At 35.6% G+C, this 14,747-nt stretch overlaps 1 protein-coding gene across 2 annotated transcripts in view; it reads left to right on the top strand.

The window, feature by feature from the left end:
• TMTC2 (transmembrane and tetratricopeptide repeat containing 2) overlaps positions 1–14,747 on the top strand; it is a 424,604-nt gene that overhangs the window by 284,640 nt on the left and 125,217 nt on the right. For both annotated transcript variants that reach the window (XM_021712338.1, XM_008058159.1), the window contains one exon: positions 3,881–4,002. In XM_021712338.1, the coding sequence (XP_021568013.1) occupies positions 3,881–4,002 (122 nt within the window). The remainder of the gene's footprint in view (positions 1–3,880; positions 4,003–14,747) is intronic.

Here is a 14,747-nt window from a genome sequence, read left to right as displayed (position 1 = left end):
TTAAGCTTTTACCTTGCCAGTGCCAGGGATAACAGCAAGTGCTTGTCCTTTTGTATTGTTTGTTGCTTAAATATTTATTGAGTTGCCTTTTCAACATCTTTAAATTTATCCATAATCATTTTCTTGCACCTCAGGTTTTGCATCTTGATTTTATTACCACTTTATAGATCCTTTTTTTGTGTTAAGGTTAACCTTAGAAGTAAAATGCATCTTCTGGGTCAGTATTTCTCTCTTAAGAATTGAATTACATATGAGTTGGAAGCGCTTTTAAAGGTCAGTCATGGATTATCATTGCTCTTCCTCATTCTTATAATTCAACAGATAAACCCAAGGCAAAGTGAAGTGAACCTGCTCACTGATGCATCACAAGCTGGAAAATAACTTTCTATGAGAGAGAGAGAGAGAGAGAGAGAGAGAGAGAGAATATAATTCTCACCCTAGTTGGAGAGTTAGAAGTTTATGATTTTTCTCTACCAGTTGGTAAAGGCAATGTGTTGAGGTTAGCTAGTTTTGGGTTTAAATTGCAGCTTTACCACTTTATACATTTTGGGTTTGAGTGTGTAATTTAACTCCTCTGCTTCTCAATTTTTTCATCTGTAAAATCCAGGTAGTGACATTCCTTAACAAGCAATGAGATACATTTGTAAAGCAGCTAATATATAGAAATTGAAAAAAAAAATTCATCCTGCAACCCTACTATGAGCAGTTGGTAGTGATTGAATGGAATATTGTGTTAAGACTCCTTGTGAAAGTGAGAAAAAATTCTATATGCCCAAATGTACAGAGTAAGAGGGAGTGGGTGTCCATAGGTCAGATGTTTGCTGCCTGCAACTTGCTACCCTAATTCATAGTAAACACTCAATGAATTATTATCATTATCATCATTGTCATTGAAGTACAGCGATTGGCTACATGAAGTTTTTTCTAAGATGTAATGAATAGTATCAAAGTAGTCTAGTTATTTGTCAGTTTTCATATACTTGCGAAGATACATGATTACATTATATTACTTATTTATAGTTCTTCAATATTTCTCTATCTCACAAGCTCTGCAAGTTAATAAGTTACTTATGAGTTCTAACTGAGGCAAATGGGCTAGTCATTATTTATCAAATTAATAATATTTTGCTTTAAAATAGATTTTAATAATGATAGATTTCTGAATTGCAAAAAGCAGAAGTATACTTTCTAAATAATTTTGAGACACTGATCACTTCAATATAAATATTTTAATTTCAAAAAATTTCTGGAATTGGGGTTCTTTCATATTATTTTTCTGTACAGAATACCTACTGTTATTTTCTGAAAATTACTTAAGTTTTGTACAAAAAAATGAAAGTTATGCTAACTGTAATGGTTGTACAACTTTTATTTTATTTTATTTTTATTTTTATTTTTATTTTTTTTTGAGTTGGAGTCTCACTCTGTCGCCCACACTGGAGTGCAGTGGCCGCTCCCGGCCACCACAGCCTCGCCTGCTGGGCTCCAGTGATCCTTCTGCCTCAGCCTTCCAAGTAGCCGGAATTACAGGCATGCACTACCATGCCCGGCTGATTTTTTGATTTATCGTAGAGATGAGGTCTCACTCCCCAGGCGGGTCTCGAACCCGCAGGCTCAGGCAATTCATTCACTTCAGCCTCCCAAAGGCGCGGGATTACAGGCTGAGCCACCCAACCCGGCATGTACAACTTTTAAAATTGATCTATGAACACATGAAGATTCTAAATGGAGCCCATAGTTCTTGCCTATCTGCTATCTGGCTTTCTAATCAATTTTAGAGATAAATATTTGGATATAATTTATCATTAATTGCTTTTAAATTTTCAATACTTTAGGGTCTATGCGTATTTTCTGTTATGTAAGTCATATCTAATAGTGTTTTAGTATGAAGTAGTGAACTTTTCCTGAGAAAAATTATTATTCACTTTATTTGGTACCATTTGTTCAACATGGCAAAAAATTCATCTGACAGTGTGTCAGTTTTTATAGAGGTATTAAAATAGAAACAATAAAGTTATTGCAGAAGTTTATGGATATTAAAAAAAAATTAGGATGCAGATTAGGGCATCGTAGCCTACCATTGTGACAACGACAAGATTTTCTGTGTATTCCGTTGTAGTCTCTGGCTTTTACTTTAGTATTTCTTGCATCTTACCTTAGCCATGTGACTTAATCTCACCAACTCCTTAAATGCAAGCTTTTAAAACATTTATTGTTTTTTGATTCAAGGGATACATGTGCAGGTTTGTTACATAAGAATATTGTATGATGATGAGGTTTGAACTTTTCATGAGTCGATCACCCAGATGGTGGACATGGTACCCAGTGGGTAGTTTTGAAACCTTAACCCCCTTTTGCTCATAGTGTCCCAGTGTCTGTTGTTCCCATCATTGTGCCTGTGTTCATATAGTATTTAGCTCCCATTATTAGGGAGAACATATGGTATCCAGTTTTCTGTAAATGTAAACTTGTTTTTAACTTTGAGGGAAAAAAAATCTTCCAACTGTCCTTTTTTATGATAGCATACTTTAAGGACTTATAGAACTAGAAATGCCTAGATATGTGAGTGGGTAGATATATTTTGTTCATATTACATATGTTTTGTCACCATTTTTTTAAAACTTACCAGCCAAACAAAAGGGTATTCAAAAGTTCAGGAGACTCAGGGCAATTCAGTTTATCAAACATGTTTGTATTGACAGTACTGTGTTAATACAAGGTGAATATGATTGAAACAAATGGGAGTAAGTTCTTCCATCAAAGCACAACTATACAGCCAATGTGGACAGTACATTTAGGAAAAGTCTCTAAAGGAAAATGCCATTATGATTATGTTTACTTATGCTATAAAGGTCTGGAAAATAATGCAAATTACCAGTCTGTTGACAAGTCTAAGAAACTAGTAGTGTCTACTATTGCAGTGCTTATTGAAACTACAATATTTAACTGAAATACACAGATTATCTTAAGATATAATTTTTGCATCAGTTGAATATTCTTTCACATTATAATCATACAGGGGAGAAAGGAATAATAATACACAGGAAAGTGATAAACTTCGGGTTTTATTTCCAACTTTTTCTCCTGCTTGGCTATCAGTGGAATGCTATTTGGCACATAAAATTCACATAATTTCAAAGTAAGGACTGATGGCTAAAAGGCCTCAGACTGGTGGTGTATCTAGTGCTGGGCATGCTTGATGATTGTTGTGTATTCTTTGGATTCTCTAAATGAAGCTAGTAAATTGTATTTACTTATCAACATAAAAAATTTAAATGTTTTTTGAAGAAATTAGCAGCAGTGTTGAATGAAAAAAAAATTTTTTTTTTTTAAACCAAGGTCTCACTGTGTTGTCCAGGCTGGAGTTCAGTGGTACTATCATGGCTCATTGCAGCCTCGACCTCTTGGTCTCAGGCAATCCTTCCACCTGCTAGCTCAGCCTCCCAAGTATCTGGAACTATAGGTGTATGCCACTACAACTGGCTAACTTTTTTTTTTTTTAGAAATGAGGTCTCACTGTGTTGCTCAGGCTGGTCTTGAACTTATGGGCTAAAGCAATCCTCTCACCTCTGCTAATCCTAAAATATTTTTAACTCTTTCAATTGATCTTTCTCAACAAGGTTATAAAATTTTTGATTTTATAATACTCTAGATTTTAAGCATTTGACTTGATTTTCCAAACACAACATTTTTCATTTATAAAATAGAAATCATGATGACTTCTTTGATAATGGAAAGAGAAAAGGAATGAAAGTATTTCACACAGCATCTGAAATTCCATGGAACGTAAATCTGATGATGGTGATGGTAATGATGATGATGTTAAAAAGGTTGTTGGAGAGCCATATCCTCAATTTGACCTTCGGGATTGCCTTTCCAGGTGAAGCATACATGCGACTCAGCAAACTCTCTGAAGCAGAGCACTGGTACATGGAATCATTGAGATCAAAGACTGACCACATTCCTGCTCATCTCACTTATGGGAAATTGCTAGCTCTAACGGTGAGTAACCAACTTCTTCCTTCTTGAGAATTTGTCTTTTCTCCATGCATCCTGAAATATATGGGAGTTGAGACACTGTTTCTCAGCCAGTTAACTAGGGCTGTTAAAATGTCATGACGGTAGTGCTAAGTTACAACCCTGTACAGAAAATATAGAACAATATATAACTTTTCTGTGGGATTTTACCTAAGTAAGATGTAAGATGTCATGATCCTTGATGTAACTTGATGGCAAAAAGATAAATGGAGAACATCAAATATGTAATTACATTATGAGCTTGTCCTAATAGCAAGCAATGTTTGCATAAATATTATGTTACAAATCAATGGTAGCCTCATATTGGCTGTAATTAGAACTATATCTGATTCTTTCAATTAGCCAGCACCATATAAAACTTTGTATGTGCTAGGATTTCTTCGAATTAAAAATATTCAGTAAGAGAAGTGAAATGAAGCCATAATTTGGCCACCTACTATGTGGCAAGCACTCTAGAGACCACTGCTCCATGAAAGTGATGTGTGGAGCATAAGAAATTGCTCATATTCTAACAGTGTGACCCACAAAAATGATAATTTCATGTATTTCAAGGTAATATTAGCATCTTTATTCTGCATAATATGAAACAGTTTTAAAAAACTAAGTAAGTTTTCTGAGCTCACATAGCTAATAACTGGTAGAACTAGACTTCAATCTTAGTCTGAATCTAGTATCTGCGTTATTTTAGTTATATGACTTAATCTGTCTCTAATATTAATAAAATAAATGAATACTAGGAAAACATAGAACCAATAGTTAGGAAGATGAATCCTAAGCGAACTCATAGAAAAGTATAATAGTGTAATTTAAAAATAATAACATTTTTTTCCCATAGAAGATGGTAAATTAAACAATTAAACTTGTCATGTAACCATTCTAAGACACCACTAAAATGCTCTTAAACAAGTCATATAGGTAGACTAGGTAACCAGAAAACATGCCACTAAAAATACCTAGACATGCTTAATAAAATATATCAGATATGCTGACAATGCTTAGCTGGGTTCAAAATGTAGTAAGATAGTTTCTCAGAAGCTAGAAATGAAGTGGTAACTGAATACCAGAAAAGGAAACAGTAGGCTGGACCTGCAGCTCATTTAGGATCATTTACTAGTTGTGAAAAACAGTGAAAGGGGCTTTTATTCTTTCCAGAATAGAAGACAGAGGGGGCCAATAGAAGTCCAATGAGATGGCTAAATAAAGCAGGGACATTCATATCCTCAATGAAATGATAACATAAGTGTCTACTTATTTAAGAAGAATGTTTGCCTGTCTCAAAATGAGATCTGAAAGGAGAATAAATGAAGTCTGTGCTGAGAATATGGTGTTATTCCCTCCCTTTACCAAGCTTTGTGTTGAATTTACCTAATGATTAGGCAATCCCTAGATCAAGAAATCAAATTCAGTAAGTTCAATAAAAACTCTTACTGGAGAACTTATCAAATATGTTCTTCAAAAGAACCCAAATTCAGAAGGAATGATGGAGGGAGGTGCAAAAAGACTGGTGGGCAAAGAAATGAGTGATCATGTGGGTAAATTAGACTAAACTTTCAACGTGTAAACTATTGAGGGAGAATAAACAGAAACAGCTAGAATGAGAAGGGAGTCTTTAGTGGGTAAGACTTGCCAACTGATTTTTGGAAGTCAGAAAACTGTCGGCAGTATAACTGGTTTGTCAGAGCCTAGGAAATGACTATGGGATAACAAATAAGAGAAATCTGACTTACACCAAAGAAACCTGAAAAGACAAATGACACGGAGGCAGCTAGCACAGAAAAGGGTGAAAGTAGAGTAATCAGTTGTGGCCAATGAGTGGTGCAGTCAGGTTTCTCTCCTGTGCACACAAATGCCAGCAACTGGGTACCTACCTCTACGGCAGGGGAAAGAGCTCAGAGTGTCAAGCAAGTAAATAAGAAAGGTACAGGACTTGGGAATGACTAGCACAGTTGAAGGTGGAAAGAAGAGGTGAGTGAAAAGAGGATTAATTGAAGATCCTCCCATGGATACTCAGATTCTTAATACCCCTCCTGTGCCCCATGCAAATTAGTAACACTGGATTTTTCCCTTTTCTCTCACACCTTCCCTCCCAAAAAATTGTTGAATTTTTATCTAAAGAAACTAAAGCACTGAAAAAATGTTCATGTGCCTAAATTTGGAGATCCCCTGTAAGTGACTGGCTTCCTAATCAGACACACAAGAGTGAATTTATCTTATTTGTAAAACCCATCTATTCCTTGGGAACTTGATTCAGCTTTTACTAGCGAACTCCTTTTTAAATATCAATGGGCAACTAAGGGCCATCCATCCTCTCAGGAAAGCCTCAAATGTAAAAGATTGGAACTGAAACAAGTTGTTGTTATTATTATTATTATTATTATTATTATTATTATTATTATTATTTGAGTTGGAGTCTCACTCTGTCATCCAGACTGGAGTGCAGTGGCACACTCCTGGCCACTGCAACCTCGACCTGCTGGACTCCGGCGATCCTTCCGCCTCAGCCTTCCAAGTAGCTGAAACTACAGACGCACACTACAACGTCCAGCTAATTTTTGATTTATTATAGAGATGAGGTCTCGCCAAGTTGCCCAGGCAGGTCTTGAACCCACGGGCTCAAACAATCCACTCACTTCAGCCTCCCAAAGTGCGGGATTACAGGCTGAGCCACCGAGCCCGACTGGAACAAATCATTAGAGAAGGAAACCTCAGGAAACAGAAGAAATCTTTGAAAGAATAAAATTATTTGAAAAAGATGAAAACATATAGCATATTATGAAGCAGGTTACCATAAAATACTGAGGAAAAACAAGAAAAAGCTTTTAGAAACTAAAAAATACAATAGCAAAATGACTTTCATTTGGCATATAGAAGAATGAAAATGAAGAAATCTTTCCCTCTTCCATATGCAAACAAAAAGAGAAGATAAAAAAAAACTGAAAGAAGAGGTTGTAAAAGAAATCAATATGGGGTCCAAAATATAGAGAAAGAACAGAGGAAGAGGAAGAAGAATGTCCTAAGAATTGAAGGGTACAGTTACTATTTCTGCTATTTACAGCACCATAATACATCTAGTTTAATTACTTGGAAAAAATTGTTCTACCCTATGAAAACCGTGTCCAGTTGTTATCCTGATAGAATGATAGTTCACACAGCTCTGTGTAAATATAGAATTTATGTACTTAAATTAGTTTGACAAATGACCACCTTAAAAAAAATCTGTAGAAGCTTCAGATGCCAGATTCACCCCTAAAAAAATTTGGAAAAGAAAAAATATTTTAGTTTAAATGTACATCGTTCTGAATATGCTTAGACCATGACGCTGGATATAGAAACCATGTGACCTTTTTTGAAATTTTCAAGCCTGAAATTTTTAAGTTTCTATAGCAAAAAATATGATTTTAAAGGCTGCTTTATTCTTTTCAGAGGAATTTTTAAAAAAGATTTAAAAGTTTTCATTCACTCAACCATATGGAAGGGAAGGAAAGACTCGTATTCTACAATCCAAAATTTTAATCCCACCCCCCCAACCAAGACTTTTATAGTTTCCGACTTGCTGATTAGATGAAATACAAACCCTATTATGGAATGGCTTAAACCCACAGTGCCAAAAACCCACAACCATCTTTAACAGTTTCTTTCTAAATTGTGAGATTTGGCAAATTTCTGATCTCTGTGGATTGCCTTTGTCTAATTTTGGGTTTCTTGGCCTGGTAGTAAGCCATTGACTTAACATATACTTGGAAAGATGGAACATGCCACACATTTTGACTTCTGAATGCCTTAGATGTATTATAAAGTGGAATTGGCTGCTAGTCTCAAGAGATGAGGAATAGAAAAGGAGTGGTGTTTTTACTCTTTCATCAAAACTGACCAAGGGCAAAATATGTAAAATTGGTATGGCACTGTATTAGTCTTAGACTACTGAGTACAGTTTTATATAAGAATTATATTTTATAAGATAAATTAGAAAAAATTGATAATTAGTACCTTATTACAGTCAGTGGAATGATTCACTCAGTACATTTTTTAACAAGTTTTTCTTTAAGAATTTGTGTAATATTTACAGAATTTAGAACAGTACAAAGGTATTGAAGGTTTCCCAGAATGCTTTGGCACATTTTACAGATCAACTCCTCTTTTATTTCTCTGCCAAAAATGTCTTTTTCCTCTCTTTGCCTGTTCAGATTTTCTTTCCTTTGTGAAGTCTTGCCTGTCTCTATCATTTGGTTATTTTTTTTTTTTCTATTTCTCCCCACCTCCTTAGCACTAGTCTTAGTTTCTATATAATAGCACTTACAAATTGAACGACACATAAATCTGTCTTTGGACATAGGACTGGGAATCTTTTTATTTCTTCAGTACATGACATTTCACTATATTGTAAACTATCCCTGTACTCTTGTGCACTTTTTAACATTATTTAAGGGCTGAGTACATGACTTTTTAATATTTCTGTGTCCCTAACCTGATACTCATTCTCTCATGAATCCCTTCATTTGGTCAACACATGTATTGAGACTTATTACACTATACTGAGCATTGCTTTCATCATTAATGTTTCATGCTTAAAAAAATGAATGAATGGACACAATAATCTTCCAAAACCCTGGAGGGGTAGGTGGGCACAAGAGGGGTGTGCATCTTTTCAGTTCCTGTGCTTGATATGTGTTATTTCATAGAAGCTTGATAGCAATCCTAAGGGAATATTCTTCCCTTTCTGTAAGGGACGAAACTCTGCTTCAAAGGTTCAAAGAACATTCCCCAAAGTCACCTAGCTATTAAACAGAAGAATTGAATATAAATTCAAGATTGTCTGAGTTACATGTCATTAATTTTCACTCCAGGTTAAATAATTTTAAGTGTGGAGTTTTTCCTCCTTGTTATTTATTACCAATTAAACTGATCAGAGATTTGAAAAGTAAGCCACTACTCTCCCACCCACTACCTCTTTTTATAACTTATTTTCAAACACTACCTTTAAATACTTGTTTAGTTTGAGTGGTTAAACGGATTTTTTTTTTTAATTAGACATGATAGGTCATGAACATAGAACTTCAGTTTTAAGCCATCGGCACTTTTAGATTCCATATTATCCTTCTAATACAAATTTTTTCAGAGTACCCTAGGGAATAGTTCTGCATAAGAGTCATTGTAGCCTCCATGTTTAAATACAGTTGGTCCAGGTGACATCTCTTTAAAATATATGGAACTTCCATACCAATGTCATGTCCAATTAAAATACTAAACATGAGATGAGTTTGACTTGGTCTGCTTAAAATTGTGTTTTATTCCTTGTTTGAACTTTGTTACCTAGGGCAAATGCCATCAGTTTAAAACTTGGGCATGCATTAAGAGAGAAAAGAAGGAATAACATTTCCATTAATATGGTATTTCAGATGATTTTATAGTTGTTTCTAAAGCTGTGTGGGTTCTATAGTTGTGTGCACATGCTTACTTTGATTTTTTTTTTTTTTTTGGTCTTTATTTTTGTCCTGTTCAATTTATTCAAGCCAAATAGTTTGCAGTTTTTGTGAGCCAGTAAAATTAATATTGACTTGAATTGCAGTAAAAGTTACTTGGCTGTTAGCTTATTTTTCAGATTTAGGTTAGTAGGAGAGAAGGAAGGATATTGGAGACTCTGACAGTAATTCTTGATACAGAAAACCTTTATTTTGGCTACTGCATGGGAGCATTGAGCCAAACTTCTGTGTCTAGCCAAAGTTAATTGGGCTACATAAAACTCCAGTTGTGAAAGTACTTGAGTTTCCACAGAAAAGCCCCATATTCAAGGCTAACATGGTGTTGATGTAGTTTATCTAGATGTGGAAGGCATTGTGTTTTTATCAGTCTGTTGTAATTATTATTTATAGCTGAGACTTTTAAAAAATTCATTTAGCCTTCTCCAGAGCAGAGTTATTTCTATTTTGCATGCTGACAAACTTTTTTTAAAATTATAATTACTGCACAGCCATATTTAGATTGGAGATAGAGGTGAACAAAAGGTAATTTTTTCTGTGACTCTGATGGAATGATTTTTATGGATATGTTTAATTTACGAAACAAAATTTATTCTATAAAAAGTGAAAGCATAATATCACATATATCATGCTACTGAAGTATGAGATGGAATATAGAGGGAAGTTTAATCAATATAATATTCAGCTAAGCATTTATATGAAGTTGCCTTATCTAAACTTAACAATTTATCATACTGGAACTTACATACATTAGTTTTACTCTGAAGCATAATGAATCTGATAGTTCATTTTTTAGGCTCTTCCCTTTACTCCAAGATAATGCATCTTGTTATCTAATAGCAATCTTATAATTACTGTTATTTGCTGTTACTAAGTGACACAGGAATTTCCAGAATATATCAGACTTTTATTCTACTTTTGTATGTCAGTTAGTAGAAGTCATCATTAGAGATACTTTCTACTGCCAGATAGTCTCAGGAACAATAAAAATTAAAATACTCAAATTATTCGGCACTAAAGGTCACATAAAATAATTCTAGCTGTTTTATATCTACATATATAGGCTGCTATGTTTGAAAAGAAATAGTAACTTTTTATTTAAAGGCAAATAAAATTAGTTGACCCTTAAACATCATCAGCTTGAACTGCGCAGGTCTACTTATATGTAGATTTTTTTTTCAATAAGTATATTGGAAAACTTTTTGGAGATTTGTGGCAATTTTTAAAAACTTTCAGATAAACTGCATAGCCTAGAAATAGTAAATGCATTAAGAAGCAGGTATGTCAGGAATGCATAAAATATATGCAGATACTAGTCTATCATTTGCTGCCATAAAATATATACAAGTCTATTATAAAAAGTTAAAATTTATCAAAAAGCATGCACACACACTAACAGGCTATTTGTAGCTAAGTTTCACGTTTTCAGTTGTGCAGGGTTTGGGCACCCCTGGCTGCCATATTGTTCTAGGGTCAACTATATATTGCTTTTAACTTACATTTTATTGTTATTTTGTTTATTTGGTTGGTTGGTTTCTGTGTTTGGTCTGTAGTTATCATATAATACCATTTAAATAGCCAACCCTCATTTAAATACCTCATTGAAGTATTTAAATAACTCAAACCCTCATGATCCCCCCATACTCTGACATCCCATGTTAGTGGTAACGTGTGGATAGAGAAGGGATTGCCTTTTAAATATAACTTGGCTTTCTTGAAGAACTCGGAACTCAGAAAAACAAATTCTTTATTCAAAAAAAAAGACTGCACTGAACATATGTTTATTTACCTGAACTTTGTCTCTTGCTCTCTTAAACAGTGGTGATACAACGACCAACAGGGTATTTCTTTGGCCTCAAGAAGGCCTTGGTGTGTTTCATTTTTGAGAAGATCGTAACAAAAGCTGTATAGCATACTTGTGACTGGTAGAAATGACTTTTGTTTCAGAAAGGACAGTTATGTGGGCACTTTCATTATGTTTCCTTACTGTTAATTTTTATTAAAAATTAAAGTAGTGTGATGCAGTATCCCATACTATTTAGTAAACATTTTTCCTTTAATTTTTTAGTTATTTAATTTGTTAAATAAACCCCACTGATAAACTGTGTTACTTCATTTCATGACTTCTAGTTTGTTATTCTTTCTACTACATCATATTGACTCTCCTACCACATAATAAAGCATAAAAATATTTTGATATGAATTAAACTCTGTTTTATGCTTGATAATTTTTTTCTGATAATGTATCAAGTAGAAGAAAGTTTGAGTATGTCTTCTTGTTAAAACAGCATCTAGTCTAAGCCTGTGTTTACTCTTAGACCGTACAGACCAGGGGTCCCCAATCCCTGGGCCGCCGACTGGCACTGGTCCATGTTCTGTTAGAAATCTGGAGCCGGGCTCGGTGGCTCAGCCTGTAATCGCGCCTTGGGAGGCTGAGGTGAGTGGATTGCCTGGGCAAGTTGGCGAGACCTCATCTCTACGATAAATCAAAAAACCAGCCAGGCATGGTAGTGTGTGCCTGTAATTCCAGCTACTGGGAAGGCGGAGCCCAGCAGGTCGAGGCTGCGGTGGCTGGGAGTGGCCACTGCACTCCAGTCTGGACAACAGAGTGAGACTCCAACTCAAAAAAAAAAGAATCTGGGCCCCACAGTGGGAGGTGAGTAGCTGGCTTCCTGTCAGATCAACAGCTAAGCACCCACTATATTGTGAACTGGCATGTGAGGGATCTAGGTTGCCAACTCCTTATGAGAATCTAATGCTGATGATTGCCCCTCCTACCATCCATGGATAAATTATTTTCCACAAAACCAATCCCTGATGCCAAAAAGGTTGGAGACCGCTGTTATAGACAACATACATTTTTGTAAACAAACATCTTTCTTCCCAAGTGGTTAAGCCAACACTTACAAAAGGAGATTGCCTTTCTTTCCTGTGGCATGTGGATGTGGGTGTATTTGTCCATACACACATGTAAAGATGCCACATCTTTTCCAAGATGTGAAAGTTTTCATTTTTGTAGACTCATAAATAGTTTCAAAACCATTCCAGCCATGAGCATTCTCACAAGCCCATACAGTAACTGGGACTTCCCTCATGCTTCCCTGTGTTACCTGAGCCCCAGCAATCTGAAGCCTGCAGACCTGTAGGTCATAGTCTTAGTTTTTATTAAAATTACACTTGCTGCAAGCCCAGTTTATTCTGGGTTCAGCTTCATGTTTTTTCCACATCCCGAGCTTCTAGGACCTTCTGAACTTGTCATTTATTTAATGCATCCCTTGACATAATCCTCTGTTGCTTCTCTGCCTTATAATGAATTAAATATCACATATTGGGTGGCTCCCAACCCTGCATCTTCAGTGGTCATGTCAACCACAGAACCTCTAGAGATGAGTTCACACCCATTATCACACAATGAAGTGGCATTTTGTATTTGTTCTTCCATTGCCTTCTTGCACAATCCCATAAATTAACACCCACTTTAGGGATGAGCAAACTGAGGTTCACAGAGGTTAAATTCAAGTCAGTATCTAAAGCCTATTGCACATTACACTGCTCCTTTTTTTTCAAACTGTATTGTTTCAATGACTCTTAGTCTTTTATTTATTATGTTAATACAGAATAGGTGATGCCTCATGTGCCTAAATAGCTAACTTCAAAATGCACAGAAACTTTTTTTAATTCGTTTTTTGAATTGGAGTCTCACTCTGTCGCCCAGGCAGGAGTGCAGTGGCATGCTCACAGCCACCACTGCCTCGACCTGCTAGGCTCAGACAATCCTTTTGCCTCAGCCTTCCAAGTAACTGGAACTACAGGCATGTGCCACCACACCTGGCTAATTTTTTGATTTATTGTAGAGGCAAGGTCTTGCCAAGTTGCCCAGGCTGGTCTGGAACCCCTGAGCTCAGACAGTTCTCTCACCTCTGCCTCCAAAGTGCTGGAATTATAGATGTGAGCCACCATGCCTGGCAAACTTATTTTTAAAACAAATCTTCACTCAGCCTTTAGATTTTCTTCCAATACATCTCAGGAGAAAGCATTTTCTGTGTATGTCTTTTAATGAAAAGAATTTTAACATAGCTACTGGTAAAAAGGGTATTAATATTTGTATATATAAAGTAAGACGAAAATAGTAATAATGAAGTTTAATGCTGAGTTTTTAGTGTAAATGTAGTATACATAGTTTCCCTTAGATTTAAGGTTTGGAGGAACCTTTATGTTACCCCAAACTGAAAGGGGTGAGAGTAGGGAGCGTGGGAGGTGTGAGCAAAGTGACATTGACCTTTACCTGGTAAACATTTAACTGGTAGTGCATTGGGTTAGAGCCAGAGCACCTGAGCACTTACCTGCCTAGTAATTTACTTCGTCTCACAGTGGAAAGCATAATTCTTTAAAAAGGCTTAAAATTGCAGGACTCTCATTTCTGAGACATAATTGAGGCTCTTTATCAAAAGTGACAGGATGAGATACCTTCTTCAGTGTATACTGTAATTCAGTGTGCATGGTAATAATACTTCAGGTGGAGGACAGCAACATGCAAAATGATTCACATATAATAGGACCCTTTGCTCAGTTTGACATTAGTCATGTGGCATAGAATTTAAGATGGACACTGACTACTATATAACGTCTGTATTATGATGTCACGTAATGGAGAAATAACTAGTGTAGTTGTGAGATGTAATAGTCCAAGAAAATTTTTGTTTCTGAGAAACAAAGGATTGTTTTTGCTTCAAAATACATATTATCCATTAAATGCTCTGTAATTATTTATTGTATTTAAAGCCTCATTTAGTATATTTATCATGGAACAGTTTCATGAATATTTCATCTACTGTATAGTTCTGTTTCTTATCCCTTGGGATGAAACAGCAATAGCTGGAAGAGGAATAGACTTTATGTCTGCTTGAATCAGAAATTTACCCTTTAAGCAGAAAATTACTGATCAGGAGCTTATAGTCTTGTGTTGTAAGATTTCTTTGCATACCTCAAAAAGGTTTTCTCAGCAGAGGTAGAGGATTAAGTTGTTATCTATTGCTCTGGCTCAGGATGTTTTCCTGAGGGTGTCTGTTTTCCTCTTTTCAATCCGGAGTACACATTTGCCAAAAGTGGTAATTGTCTTCTCTCCATTCCCTCTCCACCAATGGCTAAGATAGGTCTTCTGTCCTCACCCCATCATCACTTCAACAGTTATCTCTCTCTCTCTCTCTCTCTCTCTCTCTCTCTCTCTCTCCC

The sequence above is a fragment of the Carlito syrichta genome, unplaced genomic scaffold (genome assembly GCF_000164805.1).
Source record: "Carlito syrichta isolate Samal-C Ts95f unplaced genomic scaffold, Tarsius_syrichta-2.0.1 Scaffold89687, whole genome shotgun sequence".
NCBI classification, from domain to species: domain Eukaryota; kingdom Metazoa; phylum Chordata; class Mammalia; order Primates; family Tarsiidae; genus Carlito; species Carlito syrichta.
Note: the sequence above shows the minus strand (reverse complement) of the source record. Positions and strands in the feature narration are given on the sequence as shown.